Source organism: Sorex fumeus, unplaced genomic scaffold (genome assembly GCF_029834395.1).
Source record: "Sorex fumeus unplaced genomic scaffold, SorFum_2.1 ptg000002l, whole genome shotgun sequence".
Lineage (NCBI taxonomy): Eukaryota > Metazoa > Chordata > Mammalia > Eulipotyphla > Soricidae > Sorex > Sorex fumeus.
The window spans coordinates 74,029,861-74,051,834 of NW_026606059.1; the positions used below are offsets into that span (position 1 = coordinate 74,029,861).

Genomic DNA, 21,974 nt, shown 5'->3' on the forward strand with positions numbered 1-21,974 from the left:
AGGGAACTAGATTAACTCCTTCAAGCCATGAGGATGCATTTTAGTGGCTTCCAGTATTAACACTTATCAGCAGTACTTTTGCATATAAAGCCCAATCAAGCCAGGAGTTCAAAATAGCACTCTAGTTGCCTAACTTTATAGAAAGGTAGTGACTATTACCCTGGGACAATATGGCTTTGCATTGAAAACAATTGCCCCCATAAACAAAGCTTCTATAGGCACACATACTTCTGTCTGAGGGCCAAACCTTCCTGGAGTTCTTTGTTCCTGGGAAGAAATTAAGAGCACATTTTCAACTGTATTTTAATACCTTTACATTCAAAAGAGAAAAATGAATGAGACTTCAGATCTTGAAATGAAACCTTTGATCTTCCTCGGACTGTGTGTCAGGTAGAAAAGATGCACATTTTAATTGTGTTTTAAAACACCTTTGGAAATCCACAAGTCAGAAACAGTCGCTTCTAATCTGTTTTCTTTAATCATTTGTGTGAAAAGAGATGAAACCCGTAGGGTATATAAACTGTGTCTGGTTCCAATTTTGTTTCAGCTATAAAAAGTCAGTGCTTCCTATGAGCATTATCAGACAAAATAAATAAAGTATCAAAGACAATTATTTTATTAACTTGGAAAAACACAAACTCAATTGAACATTTCTGCAGGTTTTAGTAAAAAAGAGAAAACTAATGAAAATCAGTCTTTCCTCTGTGTGCATTTTTCTGGGAAAAAAATGTGATATTTTAAAGCCAATTTTATGTCAGCACTGATTTAGGTTTAAAGTCCAGAATATTCTTAACCTTTCATTAGAAAGCTAAAGGAAAACTGAAATTAACAATCCATTTGTATTATGATAGTAAGTATTCCATGAGAGTGATTAGCTGAGTCTAAGTGTAATTTTCGTTAAAGGATATGGCATAGCATCTTTAGATTTTTATTTATAAAAAAAGGAAAAATATTTTACACAATTATTAATTCTGTTTGGACTTGCTGCTTTGACTGTGTGGCAGAAGTTTTAGAGTTTCATATTTAGTTTATGTTTGCCTTTGCATTTTTGTGGCTATTACAAAATATTTGGAACAAAACATAGACCTGTGATAGACCTGTGGACTGCCATTGTGTCATACTTAGTTGGGGTTGTATGTTGATCTTATCTACATTTCAGACATGATTCAGAGTTTTTTCAAGGATAGCATCATAATATGTTATCAAAACTTACCTCTTAGTATGGAGTTCAATAGAAATGTGAGACTGTTTTATGACTGTCTTCTGCTTCCTAAGTGACATTCAGATAACTTGATCTTATTAATATTATTTTTCAATAATATCAGGATATTATATTGGAATAATATTACTGGAATATTGGAACACCAAGTTCCAAAATTCCAGTATTCCAATAATATTCCAATATTATATTGCAATTTTGCAATAGGTGTTCCATGCCTGAACTCTACAGTTAATCTACCTTTGGTAGGTACCAGTCTCACTTGTGGAATCTCTTCAATGTACAGACCTCAGTCGACCACAGAGTCAATGTGAGGACCGATGCATCCATAGTTTTCAAAAGTCCCACAGCATTTTCTGATAGGTATTTCTGGCTAAATGCAGCTGTCAGAGCTACTGATTTATCAGCATGGTTCAAAATCTCAAAAATTAGTCTTTTATGAATCCTTAAACTTATGATTTACAGGAGGAAGCTGATTGAAAGAAATTGAACCACAGAATAGTTGAAGGAGATATTATTTTCAATGCTAGAAAACAAGAATAAGGAAGTAGTCTGTGACTTGATTTATGCCATAGAATAGCCCTGGTGGTGACCAGTTGGTTTTCTTTCTTTTTCAATAATTAACATCTTGGATTTAATGATAACACTCATCTGTATAAATCAACACTCATAAGAGTGCACTAGTTCCTTGCATCCGAGGGCCTTAGAAATAATCACTTTAGTATCCCACCCTTACTAATTTTCAGAATAAAACAAGATTGCATATTATTTTTGTTCTGTTCTCATATGGGGGAGTTGGGAACCAGCTTTTCCTCAAATAGCTCACAATTTTGTGAAAAAGAGGAAACATAAAAGTGAGTCTACATTGTAAGAGATTCTCTAATTATATTCACAACTTGATTTTTGTTAGTGCTTTATGTTAGTAACTGGGATAAATCCTATAGGCATATTATCTGATTTCTTTGTTTGCCAGATAAGGATCCTGATGCATAGAGGTAATATAGAAGTTCCATAGCAATCATGTGGCAGAGCACAGCTCCAAACTGGAGCAGAGTAAGAAATTCTTTAATCCTAGTCTAGCCTCTGTGCCTAGGCATCAGATCTGTGGTGGGCCTGATAAAGTAGCCAGTAGACATTTCACTAATGTGGGAACCCATTTCCCCTGCTTTCATCATTATGTGGCTGCCATTGTTTCTGCATCATTGCACTCAGCTACTAGAAACTTTCCTTCCCACCTATCTAACAGCCATTTTGATTCATTGTGTCAAACATTTGGCTTCCATGGTTGAGCATTTTTGAGCAGATTTTATACAAGGTGCATGAAGTAAAATTTTAGTAAAATTTGTTTTGTTTCTAAGAGCGTTTGTTTATTTTACGCTGTTCCTTGCTTTATAATTCAGTGAGAAAAGGAAACGTGTTTGGGGCTGGGTGTTAATCTCTACTTAGGGGAGCTACAAGTCTGCATGCCAAAATGGGATTGGGAGCTTTTATAGGAATGACATTAAAGCACTTCTATTTCTGAGGCTTGCTAGAGATCACTGCACTTTTCCCTGGGGAAGCTGGAGGGTTTTATTCATACAACGCTTTCAACAGCATGGAAATATGTGACCTAAAACTTAACACTTCATCATTCCCAGCCTCCTTATTCACATTTAGTATAATTGCCGGGTCCCTTCTCACTGCTCAGAAGAGGGAATCATCAAGTGGCTTTGGGGAGAGTTTTGACATGTCTGAGTTGAGAAGAAAATTCCCAGCAGTCTTCTTTTCCTTCCTGCTTCAATTAAGAATATGCTAATTCTTTGACTTTCAGTTCCCTGTACCTTTCCGCTTATTGCTTGAAGAAGGTAAGCTTTGCATTTCTCACTGTATGTAGCACCAATTGCTATGAGAATGTGTACAATTCTTAGCACATTCTACATTGAACTAGTGTGCTCAACCTTCAAAATATGACTTGAGCATTTTAGGAATAGAGAAACAAAGAAACTAAAGCGGTGCCTTCATTGGCTCCTATATTTTGCTCTAAATTATAGGATGATGGTCTATAAAGGATAATTCAACTCAGACTCTTAATAAAAAGTAAGGTAAATTTAGGAAGTTGAGTATAACAGTATTCCTACATTAATATGTTTATTATAAATCTAAGGATGAAAACATGTTAATTTGCTCATTTCTTAAGTATATAATCAAAACCTAGAAGATTCATAAAATTTTGCCATAATGGAATGCATCAAATATCTAGTTTATACTTCTTTAATTGGTGAGATACATACTAAACAATCTAAGAAATACACAAAGCAATGCAACTTTAAAGTCCTCTAATGTTTCTTTCCCCACCTTAGTGTTACTGCAGCAGCAGATGATTCAAACCCACTTTTTCAGTAATTTGCTTCCACTGTGTAAACCTAAATATTAAAATTAAGCCATTTTTTAAAAAAAGACAATTTCCTCATTAATATTTAAGTTATCTATGTAACATTATAAATCTTGTAATTTTGATAACTAAGCTGGAAACAAAAAAAAACAGGATAGGAACAAACAGAACTGGTTTTTGGAAACTATCTCAATTCTCTTAGATTAGTTGTACATGAATATATTTACTACTTTAATGTTTTTACTGCATTATGGGTATCAATATATTTTCAAGAAAGAATGGAAAACACTGATTCACGTGTTAATTTAGTTAAAAGACAAAACAGTTAAGAATACTCTACTGTCTTAAGCTCCATAAACTTGATCTATGTTAAATTAGGAGGGAAACAAAGGTTGTCTTAATGCTGTCATCTAGACAAAATAAGAACTTCTATGATTTGTTAGCATTTCCTTCAAACTTTGTCTTACTATACATAAAATATAACCTTTATTAATGAACATACCTAGAGTTTGTTTCTAAAACATCAGAATATATTCTATACTTAGTTCTTATATTGATGCATCTAAAACAAAGCAGAGTATTTTTCAGATGTGATTTTGTGGTTTTCAGATATTTTGATTCAATTTGAAGACAGAAATATTTTAAACTATAGTTTCAGTGATTGTAATTCAATTGAGAAAATAAAAATTACTTACCTACAATTCTATGAGAATTGCGTTTTAAGATTACTTTCCCGAATGTCATTAAAAATTTCCTAAAGACTTTGTGTTCTTCCTTTCGTCATCACTTCCTTCCTTCTTTCCTTTTTTATTTGAACTGTAGTAAAACAGAGTGCCTAGCACACCAACAGTTTTTGAGGATTCCCAAATACAGCACAATTTCTGTACTCATGAATCTCACATCTGGTTAGTAAAACACATATGTGGATTGAAAATTTTATTAAGCTTTAAGCATGGCCGTGGGATACTTTATGCAACTGTGAAGAACCAAAATCTGGAATACCAGTGGTATCTTAAGGCTCTTTATTTTTCGCTCACTAATGTCATCAACATTAAGTAGACTACATTTTTCCCCCAGAGAAAATTATTTTCAATACTTAGCAACCATGATAGGATTCCCCTAAAGAGAATAAGAGAGCCAGATTCAGATTCAAGTTCAGAGATTAACTGACCAGCCCTTCTGTGTAAGCCTTCTTTCTCAAACTCAAAATGCATGCCAGAAAATTATGATCACAGTATATTTCTAGATTTATTTTTTTAAATCAACAGTGTTAAAAATATTAAAAGCCAAGAACCTGATTAAGAACTTATCTCAGAATAATGTATCTCCAAAATAGTAAAATTGGTAGTACTGGTAATATGATAAAACAATAACAGTATGGTTTGATAACTTGTGGTATTATTCTGATAATATTCATTAAAATATTTAAATATTTAAATTTCATAAAATATTTAAATATTAAAACACTCAAATATATAGCATTTTAGAAACATTTTCAAAAGTAAACTATGAAGTGCTCACTGGTTGAACCTCTTAACCAGATTTAATACAAAGAGTTCTACACAGTCATGAATGTCAAATTTTACTGGAACAAGCATTAGAAATCTGCCTCATGGAGGGAAACAGCGGAAAATTATTGAGTCAACAATTGAGAAAATAGTGTGTGTGGGGTGTGAAAGAAATACGAATCTACTTTTAAAGAATGTCTTATTATTATTTAGAGTATTAATAAATGCTAAATGTGAAAAGAACTCTCTGAAGTAACAACTGCATCTCATCTTCTTTTGTAGGGGTTTGGAAATCCCTCAGGTGAATATTGGCTGGGGAATGAGTTTATTTTTGCCATAACCAGTCAGAGGCAGTACACACTAAGAATTGAGCTAATGGATTGGGAAGGAAACCGAGCCTATTCACAATATGACAGATTCCATATAGGAAATGAAAAGCAGAACTACAGGTAAGTTCAGCTTTCATATAGCTTCCCTCTCTCGTAAACCTAGCAATTTACAAGTTTTACCATAGAAAACATGGCTCAAATTTCAGAGAATGGGGAATTCAATGACACATGATATTATTATTGTTGATGTTGTTTGTAAGGTGTAGACAATTCATATTTGTAAAACTGATGGCAAATATTTGACTCAAAATAAGTGTCTTGAATAAATACCCTCAGAAGATTTTATACTTAAATTTTATTTATCTGTATTTAACATAAAATCCTTTTAAAGTATTATGCATTTCATTTTTATTGAACATTGGCTTATAATAATGTAAATGATTATATCTTTTAGTGGGACAGTTTTGTCACACCACACCCACCAAAAAAATGCCAATATCCTTCTGGTACTGTTCATAGGATGCCTTCTGTTTGCTTCTCACATTATTGGTAATCTTAGTTCCGTTGCAAGCAGAAGAATTTGTTTCTGTTGAACATTATATATTCCCTTGTATTTGTTTCTTTGTATACCACGTGTGAAATTGTTCAGCTTTATTCTCTTCCTGAACTATTTTTCTCTTAACATGATGCATCTACTTCTTTGTATTTTGTAGCAAAATGCAGAATTTCATTTTTCTTATAGCCGAATAGTATTCCATTGCAAATATACACCACAATACAATTTCTTTATCTACATATCAGTTGTTGGCTACTTGGGGTGTTTTCAGATCTAAGCTACTGAAAAAAGCACACAATGAGCAGAAGTATAAAATTCCTTTTAAGATTAGTGAGCATTTTTGTTATTGCCATTTGGGAAAATAGAAGCTAGGAATGAAATACTGGATTTTATGGTAATTCTATTTTTAAAAGTTTTTGGAAATAGCCTTACCATTTTCTATAGGCTATCAGTGGTATGAATTTATATACAATTTTTATTTTGATGTGCATTTCTCTGATAATAAATAATGCTGAATATTTTCCCATATGCCCATTGGCTATCTGTATGTCTTCTTTAAAGTATATATACTCAGCACTTTTCTCCTTTTTTTTAAAGAGGATAGCATTTTTGTTGTTAAGTTTTATGAATTTCCTATATGTTTTAAATGCTTTTCAGATGTATAAAATGCAAATATTTTCTTCCTTTCAGTAAAATATTGTTTTGTGATAGTTTTGCTGGGGTGACTCTTAGCTCTGTGGTCAGGGACCCACGTAGTATGCAGGATATGGAACTTGGTCATACACTCAGCATTTCCAGCACAACCATTTATTTTGTTTTTGCTTTCCTTTCTAATGGAGTTGCATTACTGAAGATACCTCTGAAGCAAATGTCATGAATATATTATTCATGCCTATATATATATCTTAGATTTTGTGAATCAGAGTCTACCATAGTTAACCTTAGATATTTATTTCAATTTAACTTTTCAAATTAAATTTTTACATGGTTTGGGATAGTGCTCAAGTTTCATTCTTTGGCGTGTGGCTATCCAGTTTTTAAGAACAATTTTTAAAGAGTTTTTCTTTCTCTATTTTATGTTTTGTGCTATTATGTTATAATTTAACTGTTCATACATCTGATGATTTAATTCTGAGCTCTAATTCTGTCTGATTGATTCATCTCTTTTGTTTTTCCAGTACCACACCCTTCAGATAACTTGAGCTTTTCAGAGTAGTTTGATATTGAGTAAAATGATGCCTTTACTCTTCTTTTATTCTTAGAATTACTTTGGCTATATAGGAAATTGCTGTTCTGTGCAAATTTTAGTAGTATTTGATCTATATCCTTGAGAATACTAATTAAATTTTGATAGTATTTAATCTTAACAGTGCTTTGAGAAGGGTGATAGTTTTAATATCAATTCCTCCAACACCATGAACATGGAATATTTTTCCATTTCATATATCTTCTCCTATAGCTTTTAATAATTACTACTAGTACTTATTATGTTAACATCACTTTAACCAACTGAGCTAACCAACTGGTCTGCGGTTGACTTGGGTTCGATTCCTCTGTCCCTCTCAGAGAGCCTGGAAAGCTACCAAGAGTATCCCGCCTGCATGGCAGAGCCTGGAAAGCTCCCTTTGGCGTATTCAATATGCCAAAAACAGTAACAACAAGTCTCACAATGGAGATGTTACTGGTGCCCACTTGAGCAAATGGATGAACAATGGGAGGACAGTGCTACAGTGCTACTATACATATATATATATCAGTTTTATATATAATATATATATATATATATATCAGCTCCTTTGTTAAACTGATTACTAGGAGTTTTAAATTGCTACTGGAAATGGTACTTCTTTTTACGCTCATAGATTTACATATATTAGCATAAAAGATTTTTGTATAGTTAATTTTAATGCCTACCACAATGATGTATTGATTTTTTTCTCTTAGAGATTCTCTTGGTGAAGATTTTAGAGTGTTCTGTGTATATTATATGTCATCTACAAAGAGAAGTAGTTTTCCTCTTTTCCAGTTTGAGTACCTTTTATTTTTCTTGACAAATTGTTATGCGTGGGCCTTCCAATACTCAGTTGAGTAACAGTGCTGAGAGTGGAGATCCTTGTCTTGTGCCAAATCTTAGGGGAAAAGTTTTAAGTTTTTGACACTGAATATGATGTTAGCTGTGAAATTATCATATATACATGGTCTTTGTTGTATTGAGGTAAGTTCTTCCTATCTCTATTTTGCTGAGTTCTTTTTTCTCCTTCATCATAAACAGATGTCAAAATGTTTCTCTGTTGATTTGATCTACACATTCATTGTTTTGTATATGTTCAGCATCCCTTGCATCTCTGGAATAAATCCAACTTGCTTTCTAGTGTATGATCTTTTTAAATGTAGATTCAGATCAGTGAAATTTTATTAGTTATGCATCTTTGTTAAATTAGGGATATTTATCTATAAATTATTTTAAATGCTGTCTCTTTTTGTTGGTTAATGTAGACTTCATAGAAATTGTAAGAATTGTGTTTCTTCAGTATTTTTGGAAGAGATTATGAAGACTGTGTAATAAACTGTCTTTGAAGTTTCAGTAGAATTCACTACTGAATTTCAGTAGAATTCACTGCTAACATCTATGGGATCTGGACTTTTGTTTAAGAGGGAGACTTGATTACTGCTTCAGTTTCAATGTCCTTATTTGTGAGGGGCCTGATTAGGTTTTCTCTTTTCTCCTGATTCATTTTTATGAGGTTGAATAATTCAAAACCTTGGTACATTTCTTCCAGGTTCTCCAATTTAATGGCATAAGTTTTTCATAGCAGTCTTAAAATAATTTGTATTTTTGTTACCCATTGTAAATTCCCCTTCATTTCTGATTCTATTTAATAGGGTTTTTTCTTTTTAGTAGATTTTTCTTTTTGTAGTGATCTAAGTAAAGGTTTGCAATATTTTTTTTCTTCCAAAGAACCAGCTATTAGTTTCATTAATTTTTTTTGGCACTGTCATTTTGATTTATATATAATTTATTTATGTTGTGATCTTATTATTTCTTTGCTTTTACTTATTTTACTTTCACGTCTTATTGTCTTTCTACTGCTTAAGATGTGAGGTTACATTGTTTAAACCTTTTTTTTTCCTTTCTTCATTATGCCTAATGCTATGTGAGGACTAGGGGTGAGCTAGACTGGGCAGCAATTGGGGTTCACAATTACAAAGTTTAGATAGTGATTGTGGCTCTGTACATGGATGACTGCTAAGAAGTTGTGGTGATGTGTGCTTGGAGTAAATAGTATAGGTCTAGTGGTCTAGTGATCTAGTGGTCCTGGACTACAGATGCAGGAGTCATTGTTTCTGGTGCTGGAAAGTGGCAGTGGTGGCCAAATCCAGTGGGCCTGGCCATCAGGTGGAGGCCGCAGACACAAGTGCTCAATAGCAGTTGTAGCATTAATTTAATCTGAGTATTTCCAGGAAATTTGTGTTTTTTAGCACCGGGCAACAACTGTACTGTTTTACTTACACTTTATTTGTCCCCTTTTTATGTCTCTTTTGTGGTCAGTTGTTCATAGTATTGTGTATATTTAGGAGTATAAGTTCACAGATCTCTACTGCATGGTGTACCACCAAAGCTATAAAAACCTTTTACCAGTGTCCTTGGAATCATCAGCACTTTAGAACCATGGTTTTGTTATCTATAGCACTGTCCTCTCGTTGTTCATCAATTTGCTCAAGCGGGCACCAGTAACGTCTCCATTGTGAGACTTGTTACTGTTTTTGGTATATCTAATACACCATGGGGAGCATGCCAGGCTCTGCCTTGTGGGCGGGATACTCTTGGTAGCTTGCTGGGCTCTCTGAGAGGGACTGAGGAATCGAGTCTGGGTTGGCCGCATGCAAGGCAAATGAACTACCTTCTGTGCTATCGCTCCAGCCCGGTTTTGGTTTTCAAATGCAACATATTCTTTTATTATTGTTTTGTTCATTTGTTTTGTTTCTGTTACATACATGAATTAGATCACCTAGTATTCATCGTTCTTCTTCTGACTTATCTATCTTAAGCTACATTTTCATGTTATCTTAAAAGTACAATTGTTGGGTCTGGAGTGATAGCACAGAAGGTAGTTCATTTGCCTTGCATGCAGCCAACCTGGCTTCGGTTCTCAGTATCCCATGTGGTCTCCTGAGCACAGCCAGGGGTAATTCCTGAGTGCAGAGCCAGGAGTAACCCCTGTGCATTGCCAGGTGTGACCCAAAAAGCAAAATAAATAAATAAATAAATAAATAAGTAAAAGTACTATTGTTTTTGAATGAGTTACAGATAATATTAGATAAAGCTTGATGTAAAAGGTAAAAATAAGTATAAATGATGGCATTAATAAACATAGTGCATCACTGCAGATATAAAAACAGATAAACTATGCTTTACATTGTTAGCACCTTTTTTTTATTTGTTCAATTTTTCCTCATATTTTTCTTTTTTTATTTTTCCATTTCAGGTGCATTTGTACACCTGGAAGGAAAATCTCAAAGATGTAGTTAAAAAAATAATGTAGTGTAGTAAATTCATCTCATTTTACTTCGTTGTAGAAATTCTACTAATCACTGGTGATATGAGTGACAACATATCTAGTTTCTGAGACCGTATAGTCTCACTTTGTTATTAGTCACTGAACAGTTGGAGCATCAATAGGTGTGACCCAAAAAGCCAAAAAGAAAAAGTTAATGCAATGTTTTAAACATTGCAAGTCTTTAGTAATCATGCGTGACTGTTTTTTACAACCAGTAAATTAGAGTTGCAGTGATTTTTTTTAACTCTCATTATTGCCACTGTTCTGCATTGATCTTCCAAACATAATTGTATGTATTTAAGGTTTGGCACATTGTTTTAAGCCCACACGTTGATAATGACCAAAGCTTTCTGTTTTTCTTCCAACCTGTGTGGTCATCACCTCATAATTCAACTGCTCCTGCTGCTTATTTGTCTTTCTAGGACATACCATTTTTTAGCAGTTTGAAGCTACAGCTTTTTCACAGCACATCTCATTTTATTTTAATAGATTATGTATGGGATTAAATCCTTGGAGACATAATAATCATTTTCTTTGCAACAGTGGTGATGTCACTGCAACAGAGGATGACAAATTATCTAAAGATTTGATAGTCTCATGGGAGGGAGTGAGGGTGTTCATAATGGCAATTCAAGAAACCTAAGAACAGACATTCATAAAATGCAATGGGCTATAAGAAATGTTCCAAGGAGGTCAATATTTTGAGCCTTTTATAAAAAGAAAACCACTGTAAAACATCAGGGGTACTCTTATGTAAATGTTTTGACCTGAAATTTGAAACTATATGAAGCTTGGCTAATGTCAGGAGTCTGATAATAGGACTAGCGTATAATTAGTCTAGTCTTTTTCTAGGCTCCTGAAGAATATGCTTTGGTTCTTCTCCAAAGTGTTTCTCAATTCTCAGTAAGTAGAGGTATGTATGCCTGTGTGTATGTGTTCATGAATGTGTTTGGACTTGCATATAGCTTTGCACACTTGCAGCTAAGACTGGAGTTAAGGGGACAGAGAGTGTTTGGGTAAGTTTAACAGAAATTGTACACACCACAAAACAGGTTCCAGGGATACAGAGTAGAAATGTTATGCCCTCTTCATGAGAAGGGAAAACACTTCCTCTCAGAGTATCCCCATGGTCCCCATTGAGCTTTTTTATGATTATTATTCAATGTCATGTGATCCTGATCTTCATTCATACAATATAGGTCCAGGAGATGAAAGTTACTTCTGATAGAGGGAGAAAAACACTGGGCTTTCCATTTTTCTTTTAAGAACTGTGAACTTGGAGAAGCAGAACTATAAATCCAAAAGGAACTTAATCATTTAATTCCAAACTTCTGGTTTTAAAAGAAAATAAAGCTCAGTTTCAGAAATATGCAATATTTTGCCAAGGAGAGGGAAATCATTAAATATGGGATATTTGACTCCTACCAAGTTCCGTTTGGTTCCCACTCTATAATGCTGCTGTAATAATATTGGTGACTCTAGCCCATTCTCTAGTGAGAAATCAGCAAAAAATCAGTCTTTAATCACTGGATTCTTCTGCAATTTAGTACTGATTCACACTGACATCAGATAGTAAATTAAAGCTTATTTCTTCTGAAAATTTAATCTGAGCAAACGCTAAAAATGAGGTTACTTTATACCTTTTGTTTGTTTGGGGGCTACTCCTGGCTATGCTCGGGGGTTATTTCTAGCTCTGCACTTGGGGATCACTCCTAGCAGGGCTCAGGGACCAAATAGTGTGCTGAGGATCAAACTCAGGTCAATCTGAGTACACAGTGTACAAGGCAAGTGTACTATGTGCTATATTTACTTCCAGCTCCTACTTTCTACTTTTGAAGATCAAACAGAAGCTTAAAAAGGGGTTTTGCCATTATATTGTGACTTTCTTGCTCTATCAATTTGCTCATTCATGGCTAGTACAGATTCCCTAGTCTAGCAAAACCAAGTGTCACTCACAATTGTTTTATTTGCCTTTGTATGCTTTTCTTCCACTCCCTCTGAATTAAGTTGCCTTTTTTGTAATGAATTATTCTAACTATGAATAACAACATTTGCAGAACATTTATAATTATATAAAATGATTTTAACATTTTAACCATGTAATTCTGACAAGGGCATTTTGAGGTAAATTTTTTACCCATACTTAAAACATGAAAAAAATGGAAGCTTTAACCAATTGGTATGCTTCAATTCAACTGAAGTCTTTTAAGTAAAATCAAGAGTATGGATCTCATACTAGATTTTTAAAACCACTCTTACATGTTTTAAATTTTTCTCTTTCAAAATGCATTCAGAATTTGAGAGTTTCTTTTAAAAATGTCTGATGTAAACAAAAAAATGCATTTTTCAAATCCTTATAATAGCTGTGGCCATGATATATGTTAATATTTTAAAGTTCATCTTGTATTATCTTCGTGAGATTCAGCTGTAGTCCAACCTTTCCACACTCACAGTTGAAGTCGGCCAGCATTTGTGCTGCTGGTTAATGTTTGGTGTTATTAGAACAATGTCATCAGAAAAGCGGAGGTAGTGTAGTTGCCAATACTCTATCTTCACTCCCATTCCTTCCCATTCCAGTTGTCGCATGACGTTTTTGAGGGTGGCACTGAAGAGTTTCAGTGAAATGGTATCACCCTGCCGAACCCCTCTCTTGACATGGATGATCACTAGTAAGTGTATAATCATAAGATCCTGGTAGTGAATATGTAAAACAGCTCACAGAGGATCCAGATGTATTGTTTGAACGCCCTGATTGGCTAGGGCTTTGATGACTGCTTCTGTGTCAACAGAATCAAAGGCCTTCTTTAAATAAATGAACGTTAGACAGAGCAGCATCTTGAACTCTCAAGAAACCTCAATGAGCTTGGTTATTGTGTGGATATGGTCAATTGTGCTGAATCCTTTGCGGAACCTGGTGTGCTCGCATGGTTGTCCTTCATCTAGTGTTCTGGCAATCCTATTCAGGATGACTCAAGTAAACAGCTTGTAGATGACAGACAATAGACAGATAGGACAATAGTTGCCAATATCTTGGATGTCTCCCTTCTTGTACAGTAGTACAGTCCTGCTGGTTTTCCATTGGGATGAAACCTTTTATTTAGATAGAAAGTGTGTGAAGAGCCGAGGCAATGTATTGATGAGTACCAATGGCAGGTTCTTCAGGTGTTCAGGTCTGACCTTGTCTGGGCCGGGTGCTGTTCGTTTCTTTACTGACAAAATGGCATGTCGAATTTCAGAAGGGAGAACATTGGGAATGACATATCCATCCTGTGGAATTTGGTATGTCAGCAAGTGGACATGGCTATCGAAGAGATTTGAGTATAAGTCATAGATAATCTTCTCCATTTCCCTCTGGAAGATGTGATAGATCCATCAGGACATCAGATGACAGTCATCTTGGTCTTGTAGTTGACAAAGGACAGGTGGGCATTGCGAATCCTTTTCCTGACTTCTGCCGCATCTGCCAACACTGCTGCTCTTCCTTCTTTGAGGTCAGCATTTATCGCTTCTCGACACTGTTTTGTGAGCTTGGACATTTGCTTTGTGGTTGCCTGAGGCTTGTGCCAAGCCACTTTGGCAAGTAAGCTCAAGAGTTTTCAAAGACAGACTTTTTTTGTGGCTATCTCTCTCTTGGCATTCCTCGCACAATCATGGGGTGCTGAACCAGTCAATCAGATTCCTTGTCAGTGTTGTCAAGGACGGCATCTTCCCATGTTGCAGCAATAGTGCCAAAGAGCTCCCAATTGGTGGTCGTACTGGGAGTTTTCTTCTTAAACTTTGCAGCCCTTTCTCTCTGCTCCATGAAGTAGAATTTTGCATGAAGGAGACGGTGGTCCAATTTGTTTGGAATTTTGGGACAACAGCAACATCGGTGAAGCAAAAACATTGATTGAATATGATGTGGTCAATTTCATTGTGGAACTGTACACCGGGAAACCCCCAAGTCTAACCTTTAGATTCAGCCTTCTGGAATTGTGAGTTACCATGGATGGTCTTGGTCGACATGATGAACTCAGACAGTCCGTCACCCTGTTCGTTCCATTCTAGGCCATAGGTCCCGATGTGGAGTTCTTCGGCTGATCTTCTCAGTTCTATCTTGACATAAAAATCACCGACAATGATCTTATAGAAGGTGTGGCCTTCTTTATAGAACTTCTCCAGCTCCAATTTCTCCTTCATCATAATTGGATGTTGGTGCATAGACAACGAAGATAGAAACTGCCGGCAGTGAGCCATATCTATTCAAATGTAATAATCTGATTTGGGTTGTTAGGTATTCAAATGAATCAATGCTTATGGCCAAGTTTGTGTTGACAAGGACACGGACACCACCGACGCCTCTTTTGTCGCATGTTCTGAGGAACAGCTCTTCTCCAGTGTTGAAAACGAAGTGATGTGATTGATGCCTTCTTGTCTCCATCAGACCAATGATATCGTACTTCATCTTTCGCGCTTGCACCATCAGGTCCTGGATGGATGAATCCAATGCCAACATACATGCATTGAAAGTACAGATAGTCATTTTTGTCTTTCTTTGTTTTGGCAGCCCAGTTCAGGCTTGAAATTTTATCAGATTTTATCTGTCAATGTGGAAAGGTTGGACTACAGATGAATCTCACGAAGACAATGTTTATGAGAAACAGTCTCATTCCTGACGTTCCATTTGCTCTCAACGGAACGAACATCTCCAAATGCAACAGTTATGTGTACCTAGGTCGAGAAGTCAACATGACAAATGACCTGGTACCTGAGTTACACAGGAGGAAGAGAGTGGCTTGGAACGCCTTCAAGAACTTTGAAGAAATAGCTAAGAGGATGAAGAACCACTGGCTCTAGGCACATCTCTTCAATTCCACTGTTTTTCCTGCATTAACATATACCTCAGAGACCTGGGCCCTACAAAAACAGGAAGAGAATGGTATTCAGGTCTCCAAAAGAGGAATTGAAAGAGATATGCTTGGAGTATCACGCTTCACTCAAATGAGAGAAAGAATCCAGAGTTCTGACCTCTGGCAATGGTCAAGAATCAGGGACGTACCTCATGGTGTTTGGGTAATAAAAATTAAAAAAAAAAAGAATCAGAGACGCTGTCTTGTTTGCCAAGGTGTTGAAAATCAGATGGGCTGGACACATAATGAGATTTGGAGATGACAGCTGGACTAGAGCCATCACCGACTGGATTCCACAGGACATCAAAAGATCTCATGGCTGCCTACCTATAAGATGGTCAGACTTCTTCGTCAAGACCCTGAATGATTGGTTTGAGGCTCTTCATGTTCCTAGAACAAGCAGATACCATTGGGCTACACTAACACATGACAGGAACAAATGGAGATGTTTCTGGCACCCAAGCAAATCAATGAGTAATGGGATGTCAAGTGATCAAGTGATCATCTTGTATTGTAGATACATAGTGATTAAAACTAAATGTTGTGAATAGATGAAATTACAAAATGTGTGTATATATATATATATATATATATATATTACACATGACTTCCTTTTGTCCTTTAAGGAAATAAGAAATAATTTTCTCAGAGAGAAAATAAGGTCTACAGAACCCAAGAGAATATAAATAAGAAAAAAAAATAATATGAGTTTTATAATGAGCACATTATGTGAAATAACACCCAACCGTGTGAAATTATTAAACATTTCCTCTAGAGAGGCAGTATTACCCAAATCCTCATCATCTAACACCCAAACTATTATAGAACCTTCCTGCATCTGTTCTTGATGTTCTCAAATATATCTTCCACACTATTAGTGGGATGGTTTTGCTAAGATAAAATCTAACTTGGTCTCTGCCCACCTTCAAATATTTCACAGTGTTCAGATATCTACAGGTTAAAATCTGCCCCTTAAAACTTCACAATCTGTTTACTCTCTGCTTACTCAGCTATCTTTATCCAATCAGCACCCCTCCCCCAATTGTTTCTGTTGCAGTAATTACTTGCAGTTTCACTAAAACTTGCACGCCTTCCCGTATGCCATACTTGTACACTGTATACAACAGTCGTCTGGATACATCTTGATCTATAATGTTGTGTGTGTCTATTAATCAAGGATTTCTTCCCCAATTCCCACTGGGGATTATGCTGTTATATAGGAAACTTTTTTTTACAGTATTCTACACCTTTGTATATAAGTATTATCTGTACCTAATAGATAATATTTGCTAAATACAGAAAAGTACCCAACAGCTTGTTTTAACAGGAGAAAACAGGCATGGCATTTTGCACAAAGTCACACATACTAATTTGAGTGAAAATAAAGATTTGAACTTTGATCTCACAATTGTTCACCGTATGGCCATCCCTCAAAGGGAAATCTATCAGTTGATTTCTGAAATGAAATACATTCAAATCACATACCCTAAGATACAAAACATGTTTCTTGTAATTATTTTTTCTGTCCCTAACAATTTGAATGTCCATGAACATCATCTCTCTGATTCTCATATTCTGTCTCATAGATTAAAACATTTGTAAAACTCTTCGAATGTAAAAAATATTTTATAGAATTTCTTTTATGTATACACAGTTACTTTTTATATTTATGACCCTTCAAATCTTTGATTAAATGATTGGATTTTGATAGCTGTAAGAAATGCATCAATAGGAGTTTCTATTTATTCAGGGCTTACAGTTTACCTTTCACTTTTTGTGAAAGTCTTTCTGGTTCCAATTCTCACTATCCAAAAATATCTTACTTATATATTTACTTTAATTAAAAATTCAGTCTAATTTCACTCATTTCATCTCATTGTCTCATTTGTGTTTGCTTTTTTTAACCCAGAATAGTCGGCTAATACACCCATCATTAGTAATTTTAAAGTTTAAATATTTTTAAGAAACTCAAGTTTCCCTCAAAATTATCCCATCCTCTATTTATATGATCTTTCTTCCTGATGAGATGCCTATTAAAATTTTGACAAGAATATTACATAATCAAATTTGAGTACTTCACATGTTATAATATTTAAAGGAATAAAAGATCATTTTGCCTATTATCATTTGGGTTAAGCTTATTCATATTTTAATTTTGTTGTCTCTGAGAGGAGTATATATTCTACACATTCTTACAAAATATATTGTGTAAAACACATAAAGCTTATTCACTATGATTGCAGTAGCTGTAAGGAATGAATACTATTTCCCTTTAACCCTCCTTTTGGCTACTGCCACAAATATTTAAAGAACACCATTTAAAAACCATTGTGCTATATCATTTTAACAGAAAAAGTTACGTTTATCTAGAAGTTAATTTAGTACTCCTTGTAAGTGTAGAAAGAACATGAAAACTACTTCAAAATTGTCCTTTCTCAAGGACAATAATCATGAGATTAAGGCATATATATCTTGCATGCTGCTAAACCCTGGCACAGTCCCTGACACCACATCAGCCCCTGAGCATCACAGGTATAGTCCTGAAGGTCGTAAGTGCCCTGTGCTGCTGGCCTTGCTGGCCTCCAGCACCAAAGTGGTGACACTGCAATGTCTGAGCAGGACCACACTCTCAGCCCATGGCTCCAAACTGTAAGCCTAGCAGAGAATTGCTGGGAGGGGGCCCCAGGCAGTATTCCTACTACTTGGGAGTGCCTTCCAAGAAAATGTCTAGTAAACATACTTGATTAAAAAAATGTTTTTCTTGTTAATTTCTCCAATTTTTGTTTATTATTCTCCCAAAGCAACTTTTATATGGCATTAGGTCAATTAATAAATTTCTCATCACTGATAATATAATGACATGCTTAAAGATAGCTCCTTTTTTTGTTCTTGTATTTTTTTTATTAATCTTTTAACTGAAGTTCTGTGGTTTACGGTTCTGTTATTGCTGGTTACCATGCACATAGTACCAAAGAGAGCCCCTCTTTGAATCAATAGAAAATTTGTATTAGTAAATTCTGGGTAAAAATTAATCATTTATAATGTACATAATACAATTAATATTCTTACATAGTGCTTGTAGTGCACAAATTAGAAGTGTTCTTCATATTTTATTATCTCCAAATTCTGGGGAAAGTTTCATAAGCCATATTATAACAATTAATTATACCTTGTTATTTATTGTTCTCAAAGAGATTTTATGTGAAGATAATTAGAAAAGTTTGTCCCCATTAACTGGAAATACAGAATTTGATAACAGTATATTTTTGCACATGGCTTATTTTAATCAAGATCTTTATTGGAGAAGCAGTTTGATAAAATGAGTTAACATCTTATTGGGGATCAAGAGAAATGACTAGAAATTTGGATTTCTAGTTATTTATCTGCATAAACATGGAGAAGTTACTTCACTTTTCTAAGACATGGATCCTTAGAAGTACAATGAGGACATAAAGATTATGATCTTTCCAAGTCCATAATCTTTTCTTAAAATATTAAAGTTTTCCCATGTCATATGTGTATTTAAAGGACAAAACAAATCAGTATGGATTGAAGAGAAATCTCTCAAGCCTTCCATGTAAATTTAAGACTTGCATTTTTGTAAGTACTACAAAATTTTTTTCACTTTTTTTACGAAAGATTTTTCATTTCTCTGATTCTCTGAGCTACATGATCTTGGCAGAAACCAGTAGATGTGTTGAAAACTAAGAAGAAACTTTTTACCAACAATTCTAGACAAATCAAGGTAGGAAAAAATATTCCTGGAATTTCTTGGAAGTTTAGTTTAGATATTTATTTAGATATCAAATTGAAGGGTGAAAGTCATTTTATTTGTATTTTCAAATAATTGGTGCAACTTGGAAGGCATATTAATTTATTTAGTCTACAACCCTTATTGTGTTTAATTTCTAAAACAAAGAAGAAATTGTTTCATGCAACGAAAATGTGTATTTTATACTCAACTAAGATGAAAAATTCAAGTGGAAAAAAGGGCATTTTTCAGGGTGTGTGTATCCTCTTCAGATGCACAAGTTCTCCTAAGTCTAAGGATTCACAGAGGATTCCTGATCTAGAATAAGTAACACTGGGCTTTACAACCGATGTCCTAGAAATATCTCCTTTGGGAAAGGTTGCTGGAACTGCAAGCACAGGAAATAGTCTAGGAAATAGTCTCAGAAGACATTTTGTGAATTGCTCTGAGTCCTCTAAGTGAAGTTCATCACTGAAAAGATTAATTTTTTTCTGCAGTAAAATATTTGTTGTTTTCTATCATATTCTGTCTTTGGACAAAGTTTTAGAGACTTGTGTATGAAAAAGTATGGTCATACATATTCCAGTATATTTATGAGAGTAGTGGAAGAGATGGGAAGTAGGTAGGGCAATTCAAAGGCTGTGATCATAGAAGTGTACTAATAGAAATTAGTACGGCGTGAATTGGGTTACCTAACCAATTCCTAGAGGTTAGAAGCCTGCAAGGGAGAAGTTTAAGTTGATATGAAAATGGCAAGTTAGAGAAAATGGCTGGAGAGAGCTTTAAAAGTGAGAGTTAGAAAGAGATAACATATGTGAAGGCATATATTTGAGACCCAGCGTCTTTTGTTAGGCAAGCTTCAAGTAGCTAGGTATTTCTTAAGAACAAATGTGAAGCATTAGTAATGACAAAGAATAATGCTAAGAGCAAAAATGAGCCAGTCAGAATCAGGAGGACTGCACTAGCTATTACTCATAGCCTCAGCTTTTCAATTTTCATCCAACTTTTGCTTATCATCTTTTATTTAAATATGAGAAGCTAATTTAAATGTGCAAGACATGTGGTCAAAAATTCCATAGAACCCTACCTGACCCAACCAACAAATAAAATTTCCTGGCTTCACAGGTTCATGATTTAAAATGGCAGCAGATGACTGTTTCTCTGTAATATTTTTCAATGAAATGTTATGTTCCTTATTATTTTAGAGTTTGGCTTAGATAAGATTAATTTCCCCAATCTATTCAATCACAGGCTCTTTAATATACCATCAAAATATTAAAGGATTTTATTATCACCCAGGAATATGAATAAAATGTTAATAAAGTAAATCTCAGCACATCTTACTCTCTAGACTTACTAATCCTGGCAATGTATGCTGTGTTGCCTAGCATGTACCAGCCTGATTTCAAGTACCAGCATTGTATGGTTCCCTAGGTAGCATCAGATGCGAGCCTCGAGGTCCCTGAGGATCATGTGATTCAGCCCCGGAAGCTCCCAATATTGCTTTGATGGCTGAGATATTTCCAGCTCTGAACCACCACTTTGTTGTCTGAGAATTTCTGGTGAAGCTTCCCAGATGTTTTTAACTAAAAATAGATAAACTAATTTATGTGTGCCACTATGGCTAAGAAGAAATGAATAAATAAAATTTTTCTTACATGGACGTGTAACTATCCCACACATGGTCCTTAGGTCAGAAGCTTTGGGCAGTAAAGAAAGTGATCAATACATCTGACCCTGAGACTAGGTGGGGTACTTTAGGGGAAATTAAGGGAGCCAGGAATGACGTCAAAGAGGAATTACTTGGAAATTTGGGAAATCTGAGTAAGTGTTCATATTTAAGTAAGGGGAAATACGACAGAGGTGACAGAGTTAAGACCTCATGAGATTCTCGCCAGAAGAACAGTGTAAACAAAAGGACCAGAAGTGGGAGATATCTTGTCTCAGAGAAGAACAAATATCTTCTATGTGGGGGTTGAGTGTGCTACAGAAAATAGAAGGTCATATTTATGATAAGGATTTTGGACTCTATCTTACTAATTGTGATGAGAGATAAGCTTACTTATGATTTTGGTCAAAAGAATCTGCCTGTGTACACTGAGACCTTGCAGAACTTATAGCAAATCTTTGTCCAAGTACAACAAGAGAAAATATTTCCTCTGGAAAAAAAAACTTGATAATTCTCTCAATGATTTTCAACCTTTTGCTCACCCTTTCTCTCTCTCTCTGTCTTCCCCTAAGGGAGGTTGAAAAGAACATTTATTACTGTTCTTTGATTAGATATAAAATTGAGAATGAACCTAAATCCCTTGATCTTGTTTATACTCTAAAATCATCAGTTCTGGCCACAAGCTTTACAATATCCTTAATTAACTTTTTGCTTAACTCTGGCAAAAAGAAGACCCTTAAACTGTGCTGGCTGTTGAATTGATCATTCAGGCATCAGAAGAGGGAACACAGGTCAGTGAACTATTCAGCCACACGTGACACAAGGTAATCAGAATGTATTAAGGGACTGTTTATATTGCTTAAAGGGAGATCATTGCCTTGTAATTAATTTTGGCTCTCATTTTTTTCATCTGTATATTCTTACCGAAGGGAACATCAAGAACTTTACTTAGAACTGAAACCAGAGAATCACTATAGTATTATTTACGAATTTGGGGGAACATGATTTTATTGCCATATATTCTATAAAAAAAAAAGTTTACTCTGAGAGGCCTATACAAATAGACTGTACTCTCTGAGCACTAAACAAAAGCATTCAGAGATAATGCTATGTGGCCTTCTGT

The 21,974-nt window shown here is 34.9% G+C and overlaps 1 protein-coding gene across 2 annotated transcripts in view; it reads left to right on the forward strand.

Annotated features, from left to right (window-relative positions):
* The window catches only part of ANGPT1 (angiopoietin 1), a 274,095-nt gene that overhangs the window by 221,240 nt on the left and 30,881 nt on the right, over positions 1-21,974 (forward strand). For both annotated transcript variants that reach the window (XM_056109883.1, XM_056109891.1), the window contains exon 7: positions 5,381-5,547. In XM_056109883.1, the coding sequence (XP_055965858.1) occupies positions 5,381-5,547 (167 nt within the window). The remainder of the gene's footprint in view (positions 1-5,380; positions 5,548-21,974) is intronic.